The following is an 18,360-nucleotide window of genomic DNA, read 5'->3' as shown; positions in this document are numbered from 1 at the left end:
CTGTTCTTCACAAGAGAAAAACAAAAACACTCTGAGAGCTTCTCAGTCACCAGTGTACAGAGAATTCTACTTTTGTGCTCATCACAAGTGAAAGTTACCTGCTTGAAGAAGAAGTCCTGCAGCTGAACTAGATTTGTCAAACAGGACCTATGTACGTACTGATTAAAACAAACTGTGGTTTAACTCAAGACGTAGAGGTACAAGGGTTTGGAGTGAAGTTGAGCTGGGGAGAAGGGAGAAATAAAAGAAGGGTGGATTTAGATTTGTCATTATGCCTCTCTATCCTACTCTATTTAATTGGCAAAAAGTTAAATTAATTTCCCCAAAATTAATCAGTTTTGCCCGTTATGGTAATTGTTGTTTGATGTCCCTGCCCTTATCTCAATCCATGAATTTCCTATAATCTTTTCTCCCCATCTTCTGTTGAAGCTGGGAAGTGAGGGGAAAAAAAAAAAAAAAAGCTGGTGGGCACCTGGCATCCTGCCAAGTCAACCCATTCACCTTAGTATTTGGTAATTGAATTAATTGCAGATTTTATATTCCTTTCTTAAGAACTATCATATAGGCTACCTGAAAAAAGGAAGTACACTTCCCCCGCTTGATTTTAGCTTAACCAAGTAACATAAGCATTTCAATGTTGTACAACATAAACACAGGGTTTAAAATACTGTACACAGCAAAAACAAGATTGTTTTCCTTGTTTGAAATTAATACTTTGATTGTGACTTCTGTTCCCAAGTAAAAAACAAAATAGTATTACTAGCAAATAATTACTATTTGAAGAGGTCTGCAATTTGATATATATGTGTAGGTAGGAGGATTAGTGGCCCTTCTTTAATGTCTATGATTCTCTGCAGCGGCCCTGGGCTACATCCAACCGTCTATGTAAACCTCGCTGTCCTCTGAGTGGAATTGTTACTTATCCAGTCAGACAGGCCAGGACAAATACCATGGAGTCAAAGTGCATGAACCACTCCTGCTCTTTTTGGTCTCATCATCTCCACAAATCTCAGGAGCCTCAGCTCAATGGCACCTTCATACTCCTCTAATCTGCAGTATAGATAGAAAGCTGCAGAGTGGCTGTGGGGAGTTGCATTTACATCAGAGGTAAACGGCTAAATAAATGAATTTGATCATTGTAAAAATTCCTGCTGCCTTATTTAAATTTATAGGTGAATTTCCTGTTAGTAGAAGATGACCCTTCAGTTTGATTAGACCTTCAGGTTAATGAAGACAGGTAGGAAATACAGAATGACTTTCCTGAGGTTGCCACTTAGATCTGATGCTGGTTGTGATCCAGAATTGGAACAGGCTGTGCAGGGAAGTGGTGGGAGTCACCATCCCTGGAAACATTTGGAAGAGGTGTAGACACTGAGGGACATGGTTTAGTGGTACCTTGGCAGGGTCAGATTAACAGGTGGACTTGATGATCTTACAGGTCGTTTCCAACCTAAACTGTTCTACGATGCTAAAATTGTCCAAGACTGTGAATCACTGGAACAGGCTGCTTTCACAAACAACGGGAAACAAGCTTTCAGCCCAAAACGTGTGAGGCAAACTAGTTGACGGATCCGCAGGAGGAGAAGGACAGAAGAGTCATGCAAAGGACGGATGTGAGATTTATGCCTGAGGAAAAGACACTGATCTCTGCCTGCCGAGGGAAGGCAGGGCCGGGATCCGCCGGGGCGCTGCGGCTCCGCTCGGGGTTCCAGCTCCGCTCGGGGTCCAGCTCCGCTCGGGGTCCAGCTCCTCTCGGGGCTCCAGCTCCTCTCGGGGTTCCATCTCCTCTCGGGGTCCAGCTCCTCTCGGGGCTCCAGCCCCGCTCAGGTTCCAGCGAGGCCCCGGCGCCGCCCTCAGCGCCGCCGCCCGGGGCCGTTGCTGTGGCAGCGCGGCGCGTCCGGGAATGGCGGCGGCGCCTGAGGGCGGCCATGGTGCGCAGTGAGTGTCGCAGAGCGCCGCTTCCCTCCCCTCCCGGGCCCTGCCCTCCTCTCCAGGACGGGTCCCGCGCCCTGCGCGCCTCCTTCGTGTCCGCAGAAGGGCAACAGAGCTCGGGAAGGGGCTGGAGCACAAGTCTGATGAGATGCGGCTGAGGGAAATGGGGATGTTGAACCTGGGGACTCAGGGGAGACCTCATCGCTCCCTACAACTCCCTCAAAGGAGGCCCATCCCCTAGCCAGGGGTCGGCCGCCCTCTTCTCCTGTGTCACAGGGCAAGAGATGCCTCAAGTTGTGCCAGGGAAGGTTTAGCTTAGATGTTGGGGAAAATTTGTTCATGGGGTTCTAGGGGTTTTCAGCCACTAGAACAGGCTGAGCAGGGAACTGGTGGAGTCAATACACCTGGCATTGTTTAAAACTCACGTAGATGTGACATTTAGGGACATGGTTTCATAATGGATTTAGCAGTGCTGGGTTGTACTAGATGATCTTAAAGGTGTTTTCCCATCTAAACAGTTCTCTGGTTCACGTTCCCTCTCCCCACAGTTGTCTCCCTTCCCCACCATCCCCACAGTCGCCTGGCAAACCCCTGCCCTCCTGCCTCCCTCGGAGGATTGTCAGATTTTCCTCCTCCCTGGCAATAACCCCCATTTTATCTCACCCCGTGAAGCACAGGGGTTCCTTGCCTCCCGAAGCAGCCCTGAGAGGGCCAGCAGTGGGGACTGGGGTGGCCCAGGTGGGGACCCCTCCTTGGTGGGGCAGCCCCTGCAAGGAGGGATGCTGGATAGGATGGCTTATGTTAGAGCCCAGGTTTGTCAGATGTGGAAAAACCCCAAATGTGGTAAAATACTCTCTACTGTTACTTATGAATTGATCATCTTTTACAGGTAAAGCAGTATGACCCAAAAGACTGAGGGCTCACACCTTTTACTCATTAAAAAGGAGTTCCCTTCCTCTGTGATTTTTCTTGTAATCTGTTTTGATTGTATATTATCACTGGACTGCCAGTCCTGTGCTGGGCTCAAGCCGTGCTTTGGACAGGAGCTCCTTCTCCCTGCAGGGAGCTGGCAGATGTCCTCTTGGAGCAGGCACTGCCTGAAGGAGAATGACTTTATCTCCTGAACAGCACAGCATGTATTTGAGTCTAAAAGTAACTTTTCTGAAAGGCAGCTTCCCCCACAGTCTCCTGATACACCTGCAGCTGTCCATCTGCTTATTCTTTCAATTTCTTTAATGTTAACCTTAATTTCTGCTTCTTTTTTTTGGGTAAAACACGCAATTTTTGGAAGCCCAGGCATTAGAACTTCAAGATCCATTCTCTCCACTTGATTGATGCCATCCCTCATTTCCTCCTGTGTTCATGGGAACCTGGGAGTAGCTGTGAACTCTCAGGTTGCTGCTGCAGTCTCCTATTACTGCACACACCACCAGAAAGTCTGGTTAATGAACTTTTTAGTGAGTTCAGTGTGTTTGTCAATGTTCTGGAGATGCTGTTATTTAAAATTTTATGTAATATTTGTTTTCTCTTGCAAGCTTGTTTCTCTCGTTCGTCTTCGATGAACTAGATCTTACACAAAATGTCAAATATTCAGGCAGTTTCCTACAACAGGATGTCAAATTAGGTTTCTAAAGCTTCACTGTAGCTTCTGTTGTGAAAGACTGTCTGCTTTACAAATCATCTGTTAATGAAAGTGGACATATTTGCAGAATTGCTGCAAAAATAATTTCAATTTTCATCAGCAAATGGAAATTGGGCTGTAATTAAGCTTTCAGGAATAGTTTGTATCACTTTTTTTTGTATAAAGGGTATAGAGCATAATATTGCCACCAGTGTGTATGTATGCAGATTGGGGAGTATTGTTTTCCTGCTCAAAATTACCTGGTAATAGTGGCACTGAAAAATCTGCAGCCAAACACAGTAGTAAGCAGACTTTTTTTTTCTTTCATTTTCCAGCAGATTTGCCAAGTAACTTAATAGAAATGTCAGGTTTTTTTCATATTTACTGGGAAGACCGAAGTATTTAGTCATGATTATTGACTTTTTTTTTCTCTTTTCTCTGTTACTTTAATCAAGTTCAAGTGGAAGGGAAGATGATTGTTCCGATGCAATAAACCTGCTCAATTTGGTTAAAAGAGACAAAGACACCTTTCCCAATATGATTTATGTGCAGATAGGTTCCCCCCTTCAACCAATATCTGTATCTCCACATTTAATTCTGTAAATTAATTCTGTCAGGTGAAACTCTTTTGAGAAGAAAGGAGATTTAAGCCTGAACATCTATAAATAATATAATATAAATAGAACCAGTTTCACCCTTTCCTGAAGACTGCACATAGAGGAGTTGTAGGGACACGTGAGAGTTTGGGCTGTATTGGTACATAGTTTGCTGGTTCATGGGAGTGTGTGCAGCCATTCCAGAAGCACTAATAAAGCTGGATGATTTCACAAAACCTCCTTGAGACAAAGAAGTAAAGAATACTTTTAATTAATGCATGGTAGGAAGTTTGTTTTCACAGATCTTTATATATTTTTTCTTTTTACTTACTGTTCTTCAGATACTTTTTGTAAGGCTTTTTGTCTTTTTTTAAAGCATTAAAATAGTGAAAATACCTGTGCTAACTTGATAAAACCCTGTTTTTTTCCTCAGTACTTCACTATAGTCCAGTGCTTGTCAAGGAGAGGAAAATGCTGGCACTTTTTGGTGCAGTGTGCTGGAAACAAAGTTCTAGCATCTAGCTCAAGAGTGAGCACTGGTTCTTGTAGAATTTCTTTACCTTCATTATACAGAGCCTTGTCACTGTTTGAAAGACTGCCTGGCATTAAATATTACAACAAGATAACTGAATCCAGGTCTCTGGTGTTTTTCAGCCACTGAAACTCCTTTGCTGGCTCTGATGAGCTTGGTAGTGCCTTAGAAATACCAGGTATACATTTCATTCTAACATAAACATTTATAAGCATGAGTTAGTTATGGCATAAAAAATATCTGCACAGTTTCAGCATTTATCCTGCTTATTTCTGTGCACGCTGTGCTGCTGGAAGAATATGATGACACACTGTAGTTTGCTTCCCCCCCCACCCCCTGCTGCTGTCTGGGATGTGAACATCTGGCATCTGGAAATAAAACAGCATAAAACACTCCACTACTTGTCTACATGAATCAATCTGCAACCCAAGCTATGCTGAAAATAGTGGCTGCTGGATTGATTTCTGCGAGGCTTATATCACATTCTTATGGAAGACTCAGCAGTTTTCATGTGGATCTTTCCAAATGTTACAGGTGACGTGATTGTGTTTCACAAAAGATGTTTACTGTGGCAGAGTGGGTCAAAGCTACTTGATATCTTAACATCCTTTCTGGCAGATTTGATTTTTGTTGTCATTTCTACTGGGCTGTTTGGTATGGTGGAACAAAATACTTTAATGATTTTATAATTTGCTCATAAGTCAGATGGCAGAAAATGATTAAATGGAAATATGACATCTAATGTTTCTTTCAGTCACTGAAGATCTTGTTAGAAGACGTGCAGAACATAACAACTGTGAAATTTTTTCACTGGAAGAAATCTCTTTACATCAGCAGGAAATAGAAAAGCTTGAGCATCTTGACAAATGGTGTAGAGATTTAAAAATTCTCTACCTTCAGAATAACCTCATTCCAAAAATTGGTAAGTCTTTTGTGAGTATGATTCTTTTAAATTGCATTCACATGCATTATTTTGAAATCAGAAAAAAAAAAAAAAAGTATTCTGTTATACTTAAGGGAATGTGCTCCCAACAAGAGTTCCTTTCCTGGTTTCTTTGTTAAATTTCTAAGAAGCTCAGAAATTTTCAAAGAAAATTTTAAATTACAAGTATACTACTGAGACACAAGTCACTAGAATATGAGTGTGAAACACCTTTCATGGATTAAAATTTCAAACATCATCATAGAGTTTAAATATCCCATCTTGTGGCAGAGAGTCAGTGAGTTTACCATATACCATGGGGTCTGATATCTCTTTCAGGCTCTTTTTAAAATTTCATTTTCATGCAAATCATATTTTTTTTTGTTAACATTGAAACAATTTTTATTCAGATAAAATACTTGCTTTTGTGCATGAATGAAACTTTCTGCAACAAAGCCTTAATGGTCTTCCTGCACCGCACGACAAGATATAATTTCATATGGTCTGGTTTTGTTCCATATTGGAAGATGTGACATCAAGCCTTGGGCTTGAAAAGCTTAGATTGTACATGTATTGTCTAGATGAACAACGAAAAGCTGGAAGTGTTCAGAAATTATATTAGAATATCTCTTTGAAGATCCTTAAGAGGAAGACAAAAATACTGAAGTTTTAGGAGGAAGTTCTGTGCTCAGAACTTGTAGGCAAATCCTTTAAGTTTTCTCAAGGGACTCATCAGGAAACTCTCTCTCTAAAGTGAGAGATTTAGATTTAGTATTTCCTAAAGTGGAGGAATCTTCTCCCAGAGAGAACAAGTTTTTTAAACTGCTTTGTGCTTCTTTGCCCCATCAAAAGAAGGACTAAAATAAGTTGGTTTTCTCTCTGTTAATGAGTCCTTAATAAGGCACAAGATTTCATCTTGTGGTTTTTCTGTCAACACTCAGGCCTCCTTCAGGTTAGCACAGGATACCATATTCAGATTGTTGCTTTTTGAACCCAGTTTTTTTTCAGCAATTTCATTTTTGAGACTAGCAATTTTTATGTAACCATAATCTAACTGTAGGAGTTGAAAAAGCATGCAACTTGCTGATTCATATATTCTTGTGTAACATAACAGCTTTCCATGGTAATACCTTAATAACAAATGAAAAAAACAAAACAAAAAAAACCAAAAAACAACCAAAACAAGCACCACCAACCCCTCCCCACACTACAGTGGTGACCGTGTCTTCTGTCTTCTTAAAGCAAACCTTGATGCAGCTCTCGAGATCAGCCCTGCCTCATGAGCAGGGAGGGGCTTCTCAGGCATCCCCTGTGTGTGTGAGTGGTACCACTGGCTTCAACACAGCTCTCACATCATACAGAAATACAGAAATACTCATTTCATTACAGAAATTTTGCAACAAAAACAAACATCCAAACTAAGCTGCACAAGTTCTTGCTGAGAAATTGATATCATCATTTGTTTGTGAATTATGTAGAAAATACCTCTCCAAATTCTTAGTAAACTGTGGTAGGATTCATGTCACCAAATTTGTAGATATCTCACATTTCCCAACATGGAATGTCTCACTGTGCTTTTTCAGCCATTCCTCTTGAATTAGATATGTGTTTTATGGATTTGTGATAAAAATGTGTTTATAACTTTCCTTATTTCTTTTTGCTTTTTTATTTTGTGTCTTCAGAAAACTTTTTTGTTTTGTCTTTTTATTAACATTAAAATATTAATGTCCAGTAATGTGGTACATATTCTGATTTGTCCTTTCCTATTTTTCTGCTTCATTATTGCTTTAAAGTAAAGTAAGCAAGTGAAACCATCATACTTTCTAGTGCTGAAAACTGAAATAATCCATCTATGTTTTGTTACAGAAAATGTGAGCAAACTAAAGAAGCTGGAATATTTAAATGTAGCTTTGAACAACATTGAAAGAATTGAAAATCTGGAAGGTCAGATTTTGAAAAAAGCCATTTTGCCTTTTCATATTAGAACACTGAAGTTGTGACTTGGTGTAAAAGAGGGTGGAAGCCATTATTAAGCACGCCCACCTGTAGGGGCATTTTGTGGATATGTAGAGGATCCTTGGGTGCAGGGTTTCAGTAAGTTCTTCTTTGTAGCAAGCACTTCCTACTGCTGAATCTTTCTCTTTGAAGTTTCCTAAATGTCTCCAGGTCACATTTCATCTTCAGGAATCAAATGTCACACACAAGAAGGTTCTGTGCTCAGCACAGGTTGCATTGAGGGTCTGAGTTTTTTTAAAGAGGTTTTCAGAGGATATTTTTCTCTTTCATTGCTTGAAATCCTGCCTGTTTTATCTGGGTTTAATCCTTTATCCTGTCACTTTTGCACATGTACTGTGCAAAATACAGCATTTTCCAAGATTAAAATCTAAGACTTGGAGCGACCCATAAACACATTCCATATTACTTGAATAATTTGATTGTTTTCTGTTTCTCAGTTCTGATTAGGACAGTTGCTAAACCTTTAATATATCCCCCTTGACAAAGGAACAGTGAAAAAAACTCCAAACTGATTGGTTGGTTGGTTGCTTGCTTGCTTGCTTGGTTATTTGTATGTGTGTGTGTGTTTTGATTTTGTTTTGTTTTTCTTTTGTTGGTTTAGTTGAGTGGTTGTCCGGTTTACTTTGTGTTTTAAAGTCTGCAAGCTGATTCAAGAGGATGGCTTAAATAAGAAACAAGCGAATAGACTAAACACAAATTTGAAAATGGTGAAGAATTAGGTAGTGTAGTACATATTTGGGAATTTGCTGAGAAAGTTGCATTTATTTTCATGCCACTAAATTTTAAATTAATCTATCAGGCTGTATTATTTATAACTGTGATTTGTCATTTACTTAGGAGTTACAGCCTTTGGGATTGGCCCTTGTATAAATTTGGGTTATTTAAATCCCCTAATAAATTGTTCTATGTTGTTTACTTTCTTATAGCTCAGCTGTGCATAAAACTTAGCAGATAGACCAGGAAAGGAAAGCGATTACAGTGATGTGAATCAAAGTTGAGCTTGCTCTCAGCTAAACTTTTTACTCTTAGAGTCAAGTTTACGATTCATGGACACATTATGATGAAAGGAGAGGCTAATAAATTAAAAAATCAGATTTTCCAGAGCATTTTGTTACCTAATTTAGAGTTTCTGTTTGTAATGAATTGTTTTTGTACAAATGCTTTCTCACCAGTATTTGCAATTTAACCAGTGATAAAGTATTTACAATGACAGCTGAGTCCACAGAGTGTAAAACCTAATTTGCAGTGAGTTTTTGGGAAGTCTTATCTTTGTACTTGAATAATATTACCAGAGATTAACCATACTCAGAACTGAAACTCATAATTGATCCTGCTGTCCTTAAGCAATTGGATTGGATTTTAGCCATATGAATGAGACTTAGCTGAGAAGGGGTATCAAGGCAATCAGACTGTTAAAAATGAAATACAGCTTATCTGAAAATTAAATATTTAATAGCTCATCTATGAATGTCCACAAAGTTTTGATACTGATAAAGCCAATAATGTTGCAGTATTTTGTATTTTATTGAGTTTGTTTTATTCCTGTAAATATTTTAAGTTCATAAACTTTAGCTGTGAGTCACTCTCACTCAGAAAGAGTCTTGGGAAAGATGAGTTCTGGTAGAATTAAACCAGTTCACTGAACACAAATGGAGACAGTTTTATATCCAGTTGTGTACGCATGTGTGTATGTATATTATGTGTACAGTTATCTTATGGACAAATTGAATTAAAGTTTCTTTCAAACAGGCTGTGAAGAATTGAAGAAACTTGACCTGACAGCAAATTTCATTGGTGAACTCTCCAGTATTGAATCCCTAAAATGCAATATTCATCTGAAGGAATTGTTTCTGATGGGTAACCCATGCACTGAATTTGAAGGTTATAGACAATTTGTAGTGGCAACTCTTCAGCAATTAAAAGTAAGATTTTAAAACTTAAATCCAAATAAAACATGAGTACTGTTGACATACTTATCCTAAACTAAATAAACACCTTATTTGGAAAGCTAATAAACTTTTTCTTAATATTTCACAGGAAATATTCTATTCCAAAGAAGAAATGACTACAGTGAATAATATGATAATAATTGTTTTATTCTGATGGAACCACAATTATTCATTAACTTTTCAGTCATCTTTTTTGAAGATTCTTAAACAAAAAAAATTCAATTTTTTTTTTCCAAATAGATGTGTTGTACAGTTCTGGCAGTTTTTTCCTCATTGTTGTTATATACAGTGTATTTTTAAATTATTAGCACAATTGCAAGAAGTTAGTGGTTGGTGGTACCATTCCAACAATATGTACTACACCTGCAGTGTGAGACAGAAAAAAAATACAAGTTGGTGTAAAATTGCACTACATTGCATTGGCTGGAAATAGACACTTTGAGATTGTGGTTTTGTGCTTTGACTGAATTGATGTAATGATTTCCTGTCAATGAAAGAGTCTCAGGCCTGAAATATGTTCTCACAATTTTCCTCAGAGAAGCACAGGCACTGCTTAACTTATTAAGAGTAGATTCAACTTACTCAGTTTGCAATAAACTTAGACATCAAAAGAAATAATTTTGGGTTGAATCAAAATCAGACAAAGACCAAAAATGGCTGAAGAAACTCTCTCTACTGTATAGTCTAGTAAGACTAATTAAAATTCCTGGAAAATGCTAAAAGCAGATCTTAAAAACACAAAACCTTTTTTAGATCTGAATAGCAAGTTATTGTTAATTCTTTGTAATAAAGTGTAACTTACATAGTGCTATTGATATGTGAAACATACATTTCTAGTTATAGACAGAATTTAATTATCCAAATTGAACTACAATTGAATAGATTTATTGATTTGAATATGTTTATAATTTCTCACAAATTTATATTGATTTTTTCCCCTTTGGGAAGTATTTGGATAGTAAAGAAATAGAACGTTCAGAGAGGATTAAAGCCCTTCAAAACTATCCAGAAGTGCAATGGAAAATCAGAGAACAGGAAGAAGCTTACCTTCTCAAAAGGGCCAGAGAAAAGGAAGAGGCTCAAAAAAGGATGCAAGAAAGAAAGGATGAGAAACAGAAACAGATGGACTTTAAGCTTGGATGTGACAGGTAACAGTAAACAACAACAGTTTGTGAGTAAACATTATTCTTTCTTTATTCACAAGTTTGGCTTTTTCCATTAAAGAGTCTATATAATTCCACTTAAATATTTTTGTTCATCTTTATTGTTGATTCAAGCAGAGTTATTTCTCTTCATTCATGTTATCTCTAATGAAAACTATAATTAGTTACAAACATAATTTATTACTGACCTGCAGACACAGTTCAATAGAATTTTTTCTCCCAAATCTTCAAGCTAAGTTGTCTGGGTGCCAAAATAGTGTAATTAATAGTTTCTTTCAGGAGAACAGCTGGAAATTGGTGTTTAGGGTAAAGCAGGGGTTCCAGAGAAAGCAGCTGTTCGTCTGTAAATGCTTTTGCCTTAGCAATATCTTCAGCATCTGAAGAGTGAAATGGAATATTGCAGGCCTTTGGTGTTGATTTTCCTACTTCTGCCACTTCATGTCACTGACATTACCTATACAGCAGCAGAATTTTCATCTGGTGTCATCTTCTATTGCACTTGCCACCCATCTTCTTTTTAATCCCATAGAAACTGTTTAATGAAGCTGCCTGCAGAACTTTGTCCTCATAGATCACACCTGTATCATATATTTAGTTTTCTCTCTCTGTTGATAGAGATTTATAGAAGATTAAGGCTAGGGAGAAAAATTACTCAGGTGTTAAGATTGTAATAGAGATGATGCTCATTGCGTCCTTATAAATCTCTAATCTGTTGCTGCCTAATATTGGGAATTCTTAAACACCACATGGACTGAAGGTTTTTTCTCACCTGAAAGTTGTGAAGGTATCTGGAAATTATTTTTCTGAAATTAAGTTTATTGAACTATTTATCAGTGTTTTTAGGGGGTTAGCTATAGCCGTACTATCACTTCATAGTCAGGTAAATGGAAAAACATTATGTCAAAATATGCTTTGTTGATTGACAAAAGAAGCAGAGCAGAGACTATTCCCCAAATATATAAGATACCATTCTTGGTAGGAATCATACAGTTATTATTGGGTTGAAATAATATTATTGCACTAATTTATTAGCAAGTTACTCTTCCTTCATTTCATTGGGATAATATTTCAGTGATCTTGTGTAGTCCAGACTCCCCACAGGAAAAACCCAATCAGGCAGAAGCACATGGAGAGCGGGAAAGATGCAGAACAGTTGAAAATGATGATGAAGAAAGAAAATTTTGGGAGGAGCCTACACCATACACTCCAGAATCTAGATTAGAAACTCACAGATATATTGAAGAAAAACGGAGAGCTAAAGACAATGTAAGGTACTTCATTGTTTTAATATCTTTGATGAATTGAAGGAGAAATTTTCAAAGGTGCAGAGAACAGACAGATGATTGCCTGACATTAAATATTACTGAGAACTGACAGCTTAAATCCCTGTTACTTGTTAAAATAGGCTTATGCAGTCTAAACAAAGTATTCAGATTGTTGATTTTGTTTTCTTTCATTTTCTAAACTTCATTTAAGTACTCCTTATTTTATTTTTCCTCAGAGTTTTTAAATATAATTTTTTTTCAACTTCTTTTTATGGAGTTTAGAAGTTCCTCTTTTCTGTTGGGTAACTGTTCTGTGTAGTTCAACATTTAACATTCTGCTAAAAACATTTATCCATACTGCAGATTGCATTATGTAATGCAGGCCATGCTACAAGTTTTTTGCACAAGTGGCATTTCAGGCACTTTTTCCATGTAACCAAGAAATTTTTTTCTCATAATTTATCAAAGACATTTGTCCCAAGTCATACGATTCTTTTATCTGTGCTGTTTGGCATGGTGAATCTGAAGAAGTCTGGTCTCTGAAAAGCCTTTAAAACTTCATGAATTTGTTACTTGTTTTGCTGAGCATGCAAAATATATGCAGATACTAGCAAAAAACCCCAGTATTTTACTGCTGCTGGCTTATCAGTTCCACAGACATTGTAAACAATGTCTTTTTGTTTACAATGTCTTTTTTTTTTCCCTCTCTCTCTTACTTATATGACATACTTTGTGCCAGAGATTTTTTTTAGTTGTTCTTTTCAAGGGCTTGCTTTTTAAAACTTTGGTCAAGGCTAAGTATTGAAAAAGTCAGTCTTAGGGAATTCTCCAGGAAATCTGCAAATGTGTATAACTTGTTGCTATTATTAATTCAAGTTCTAGCTGTTTCCTGGAAGAGCTTCTGTGAAACTCAGCTTCTAGCCAGTTTGAGTTTTGCTGTGTTTGGAAATGTCTTGCTCTAGTCAAAAGTAAATGTGTTCCAAATGCTTCCCTTTAAAGATTCAAGGACAGTCCAAACGGTGTTATAATACAGATAATTAATTTCTGAATCTTTCTAAATTTCCAAGGCATTGAAAGAGTTTAAAAAACCTTTCATGGGTCATTTGATTTGGTGTTGAGAAAGTTTCACAGCATTTCCTTAAAATGGTTCCCATGAGTAGACAATTTCATCTGGGAGCAGATTATTAAAAGCTAACAGAATATGGTAGAATATGATTTGTGATGTGCTTCTGGGAACATCTTTTGAACAGAGTGGTGCTTCATTCACTTTTCATTGAAGTGTCAAGTCTAGGAATTCAGGTGTAGAGACTGGCAGCCCACAAATCCCACATAAAAGCTGATTTATATTATAGAATAGTGTTTAACACTTGGATAATTGTCTTTCTTAAACAGAAATTTGGTTTATGTAGTTGTTCCAGTAGGTCTATTTAAGTGTATTTATTTCTTCTTCAAATCGGTTGTATTTATAGACCAAATCTATTTTTATGGTTTTTTTTCCCCAAAGTGTTCTAAATCTATATTTTATATCTATCATTAGTAATTTACCTTTAACATGCTCTTAATCTTGAACTTATAGTAAGAAATAGAAACTAAAAAGAAGCAATGCATTGTCGTTGGGGTTTTTTTGAGAAATGTTTTCCCTTTTACTATGCTGACTAAAGTGGTCATACCCACCATATTGACAGCTGAAGAGTGGATTAATGCAACGTGACAATTACAGTGCTGTATTTTTAAAGAAAACTCGATATTTTTACTTAGGTGTGAGCAGACTTTTCTTTTTCATGTTACTAAGATTCCTTGCTCTTCCTTCCCGTGCTCATAATCTAAATATTTACGCAGGAAAATACCAGTATTACAAGTCTTAATGATCTTACTGTGATCTACTTTGTTTGGGCAGATAAATTTATCGTAGCTGGTTTATTGTACTAAATGAAAGTCAGATGTAGTTTATTTGCTCATAGCTGGAAATGGATAGTGAATATTAAAGTAATATATCAGTACATCATCAATAAATCAGGAATATGTATTGCATTTTTTGAACAATGAACACAACAAAAAATGTAATATATGCATCAACAAATAATCTATATGTCTGCCCTTTGGTCCTACTGTATCTTATTTGATGCTGCTTTTAATCTTTTGACCATTAAAATTTTTTTTGCTAGAGCAAAATTAGTGATTGAGAGACAGATGCTGTTTGAAGGCAGGCCAGGCATTTGTTCAGTGGGAGTAATTGAGTGAGCATGAATAAAAACTCTTGAGAACTGCTTGCCCATACATCAAACCAGTTATCAGTGGCAATGCCTCTTGATGAGCTTGACCATTTCTAACTAGAAAAGTATCCCATTACAAACATTTAAGCCATCCATTATTTTCCTGTGGTATGCCAGATAATTTGATATATTTCTGTTTGATAATGGACATGGTGACATGCAGAAGAAGTCGCTGTCCACGTAAGTCGTGGTATTATAAATTATTTGCTCATCTTTAGACATTCTCAATGTGCAATTGGACTCATGATGCAATCTGTTTTGTTCCTGATCTAAATTGTAGCCTTAACATCAAATACCAGATAATTCTTACCTCTTGCTATCCTCTTCTTTATTTTTGCTATTAAACATAATAATGCAACTTTTTAATGATTAACCATCAACAGTTTTTTCTTTCTGTGTTATTAAGGGAATCGAAAAAGAGAGAGAAGACTCCTTGGACATTGGTCACTGCAGAAGGAAAAGTTCTGAATGTGAATGTGCCTAAGTATGTAAGGTTAAGAGGTTAAACAGTCTAATCTCTCTGTAGTTGATTTGGGCAACTATTTCAATATATGTGACAATCCAAAAATAAGAGGGCTGAGAAATTCTTGTTGCAGTATTATATTCCTTGTGGGAAAACTGTATTCTAAATATATAACTGGATTTATCTATATCTAACTGTATTCTAAATTTATATTCTGATACTGGAAAAAGAATCAGTTGTCATTGTGTTAAGTGTTGAAGATTGTTTAATTTAACATCTTTGTCTTTAAAGATTGAAGAATTTGTTTTTCTGTAAAAGATATAATATATTTTAGTCTTTTCCCTTCTACAGTAAGGCTCTTTCTTGGAGTATTTTGCTAATAGTGTAAAAAGTTTAACTGTTGAAGATAAATGTGTATGAAAAGTCACTTTAAATGTGAAAAGATACATCCCAGTAATATTTCTGGACAAAATCGTTCTGTCCTCTGATGACAGGTGTAAAACTGGCAGAACTGGGAAGAATAATCAGCTTCTGTGGCAAGAGGCCCTGAGCGAGGTCTCCAGCAACAGAAGATAGGGATACAGGGGAGTGTCTTGTGCTTTACCATTGACAAAGGCATTTGGGTTTTTGGGTGTTTTGGAATGAATTTCCAGGGATATCAGCCATTGATTTTACTTGAACCAAACCTTCATTTTCTAAGGGAAAGCAGGAAACTGAGTGCAAACATTATTCCTTATAAACAGCTCCCCATAGGGCCTCCTGCAGTAGAGTGGGATGAGAAAGTGGCCACTTACCTCTTTGCTGTCCTCTGAAGTTTTTCCATTTAAGACCGATTTAGATGCAAAACCAAATCTATGAACATGCTTATCATTAGCATAAAGACTGCTTTCTAAATCTTGGAAATTTAGAAATCCTTGCAAATTCAAGAAATTATATGTAGTTCACACTTTTCAATAGAAAAGAGAGAATTAAAGGTAGTGCAAGAATCAAAGGTAGAGCCATGTTTAGTCTGTCTATACCAGGAGATACTTTCCATTGTATTGATGTACTTTTTTCAGTAAAAATGTGTTGACCAAAAAAAAAAAAAAAAAAAAAAGTTTCATTTTCTAATCCAAAAAGACAAGCCTGAAAGAATTTAAATCTTAGGTTAATAGAAGTTGCTTGTGCCTCAAAAAAGCAGAGACATTTAGACTAAATCTCTAGCTATCTTTTTTAGAAGAAACAGAGTTCACTGTTAGTAGCATTCCTGTTTGTGTCACCCGAGTTTTCTGAATTTAGTCTGTGGATGTGCCCACATAAAGCCAGACCAATGAGCATTTTTTGTCATGACTTCAACAAGCATGTCACAGCTGTTCAGTGCAATCTGGCAGTGTATTGGAGAGACATAAAGAAAGAGATACAAGTAAGCAGATGGTGTTCTCCAAAGTTTTTGCTTCAACGAGGAAGTCTCCTGTCCATAAAAATGTCCAAACTTCTCTGATGTTCTTTTGGAAAGTTAGCAAGAGGGATGGTTGCTTGCTGCTGAGGACAGACTGTTTCTCCTTCAATTCTAATTAAGATTCCTCCTGGAAAATTTTATAATTCTGTCCTCTTGTTCACCCTTCGTGTTTTAGTGGATTCTCAAGATCAGTGATGCAGTAAGATAGGAAATAAAACTGTTTAGTATTCTTTGCACTTTTCCATTAAAAAATACTCATAAACTACAACCCTTTGTAGACTTTCTTGCAAATTGACTGTTCCAGAATATAGGAGAGCAAAGAGTGAAAAGTATATCTGGCAAATATTTTTATTGCTGAAAAAATTTATCATCTAATCTGTTAACATTTGAGCATATTTCCATTACCTGAACCCATCTTATCTAACTATTTTAATGTCACTGAAATAGCCCAGATAAATTATATTAAGGAAAATCCCTTCATATAATACTAATAACTAATTTATCAAAAGCTTCTCATTTGTAGGTAATTTCATTCTCTTTTTTCTCTGCTTTCATGCATGGGAAATGTTTGAGCATATGAGCAGAACTTGTAAGTCTAGGCTAGATCTCCTTACAGTTGTGGTAATAGATGGCATCAGTTTATAACTGGTAAGATTCATTCTCAGATCTAAGACCACGACCAACAGATCACAAACACACAGCTAATACAACCTACAGGCTCATTTTCAACAAATATAAAGCTTATATAATCAAGGATATTATGCAAATCATGTTTTACTCTGGAAATGCACAGACATATTTTTATACTTGGGAGAAATTAATTACTATGAAAAAGTGTATGTTTTTTGAACATAGAAGAAGGTTAGAATTACAAAGTTCTGTGTTTTTCATGCATTTTGGAACTGTTTTTTTCTATGAAGATGTAATAGAGCAGAGAGGTTTCACCAGCAGATGTCTCTCGTTCTGCATTGTCAGAATTAGCTTAATTTTAACTGACCTTCAGCAGAGGATTTTTTTCCTTTTTCTTGTGGTTTGAGTACGGAGAACAGAAAATAAATATCAGAATGACCTTGGCTCGAGTACCAGTATTTTTTTCTATTCATTGGGCAAATTGCAACTGTTTCTAAATGATCACATGACAATTGTCTAAATGGTGTTTGTATTCATCTAAAATTTCCAACATTTGAACTATGCTGTAATGTTTGCTTATTCACTCCAGCAGTATTTATCCTGGAGGTGTTTCTTGTCATTGTTATTAGGCTTCATTTCTCTCTGAAAGATGATGAAGAAAACAACCAGATCATCTTGGATCTTGCTGTTTACAGGTCAGATCTTTTTTCCCAATAATTTTTGTCAGTCATAAGATGTAATACACAGTGTTTCAATTATACTGCTCTCTGTAATGGGGAATTTTCAAGAAGAAAACAAATAATGTAGTGAATAATGGAACCAATCTCAAAACCTGTGCCAAAGAAGTGAAGCTGAATAATCCAAAGGCCTTTCAGACTGTTCTGTTAATCCTGAATGGACACTGTCTAATAGTCCTTTTGGGACCTGATGTTTTCTGCAGCCCACAGGCAGGTGTCTTCCACGCCTGTTCTCTTATACATATGTAAAATCTTTTCCATTCTTCCTTTGCAGATAAGGGCTGTAGGGAGTGGGTTTTTTGCTCATGCTTTGGCCCTAGAAATGTTTCAGTTTGCATGCACACTGTTCATGTGCTTCTAGTTAAATTGTTCTCCCTGAGACAGAGTAGGGTAGACTTGTCTTTTTTTCCTTGATTAGTGGAAAGAGTCCATGACTCCTGCCTATTCTTGAAATGTACCAGAGGATTGCTTGGAAGAAATTTGCTTAAACCAGTCAAAATATGATAAGGAGGTAGTACATATATTGCTAAGCATTACAATGACCTTTTCTGTTCTTCAGGAAAGGGCTGGAAACCCACAATTTTATCTATCCATAGTAGAAACTTGTTACATAAAACTTGAACTAGTTTTATAGCACAAACATATTCTTCATGCCAGGTGGGCTTCCCTTGAAAGACATTAATTTCCCTGAAAAGAGATTTGCTCTATGTTTCTGACTTATAAGATACAGATCTTTTTCTGGAACCTCAGAAAATCTATTCAGGTGCAAGAAATTGCTGGATGTACTGAAGAATCACAGAATCATTTAGGTTGGAAAAGACCT

General features: G+C 36.8%; 1 protein-coding gene across 2 annotated transcripts in view; it reads left to right on the top strand.

The window, feature by feature from the left end:
- Positions 1-1,578: 1,578 nt before the first annotated feature.
- LRRC6 (leucine rich repeat containing 6) overlaps positions 1,579-18,360 on the top strand; it is a 35,836-nt gene continuing 19,054 nt past the window's right edge. Inside the window, exons 1-8 of one of the 2 annotated variants that reach the window (XM_038129216.1) lie at positions 1,579-1,938; positions 5,436-5,603; positions 7,470-7,547; positions 9,369-9,541; positions 10,517-10,716; positions 11,817-12,002; positions 14,676-14,753; positions 17,430-17,495. In XM_038129216.1, coding sequence (XP_037985144.1) covers positions 1,599-1,938; positions 5,436-5,603; positions 7,470-7,547; positions 9,369-9,541; positions 10,517-10,716; positions 11,817-12,002; positions 14,676-14,753; positions 17,430-17,495 — 1,289 coding nt within the window. In that variant the 5' untranslated portion in view covers positions 1,579-1,598. The remainder of the gene's footprint in view (positions 1,939-5,435; positions 5,604-7,469; positions 7,548-9,368; positions 9,542-10,516; positions 10,717-11,816; positions 12,003-14,675; positions 14,754-17,429; positions 17,496-18,360) is intronic. The other variant, XM_038129217.1, reaches the window with a different exon arrangement.

This window comes from Motacilla alba, chromosome 2, assembly GCF_015832195.1.
Source record: "Motacilla alba alba isolate MOTALB_02 chromosome 2, Motacilla_alba_V1.0_pri, whole genome shotgun sequence".
NCBI lineage: Eukaryota > Metazoa > Chordata > Aves > Passeriformes > Motacillidae > Motacilla > Motacilla alba.
Note: the sequence above shows the minus strand (reverse complement) of the source record. Positions and strands in the feature narration are given on the sequence as shown.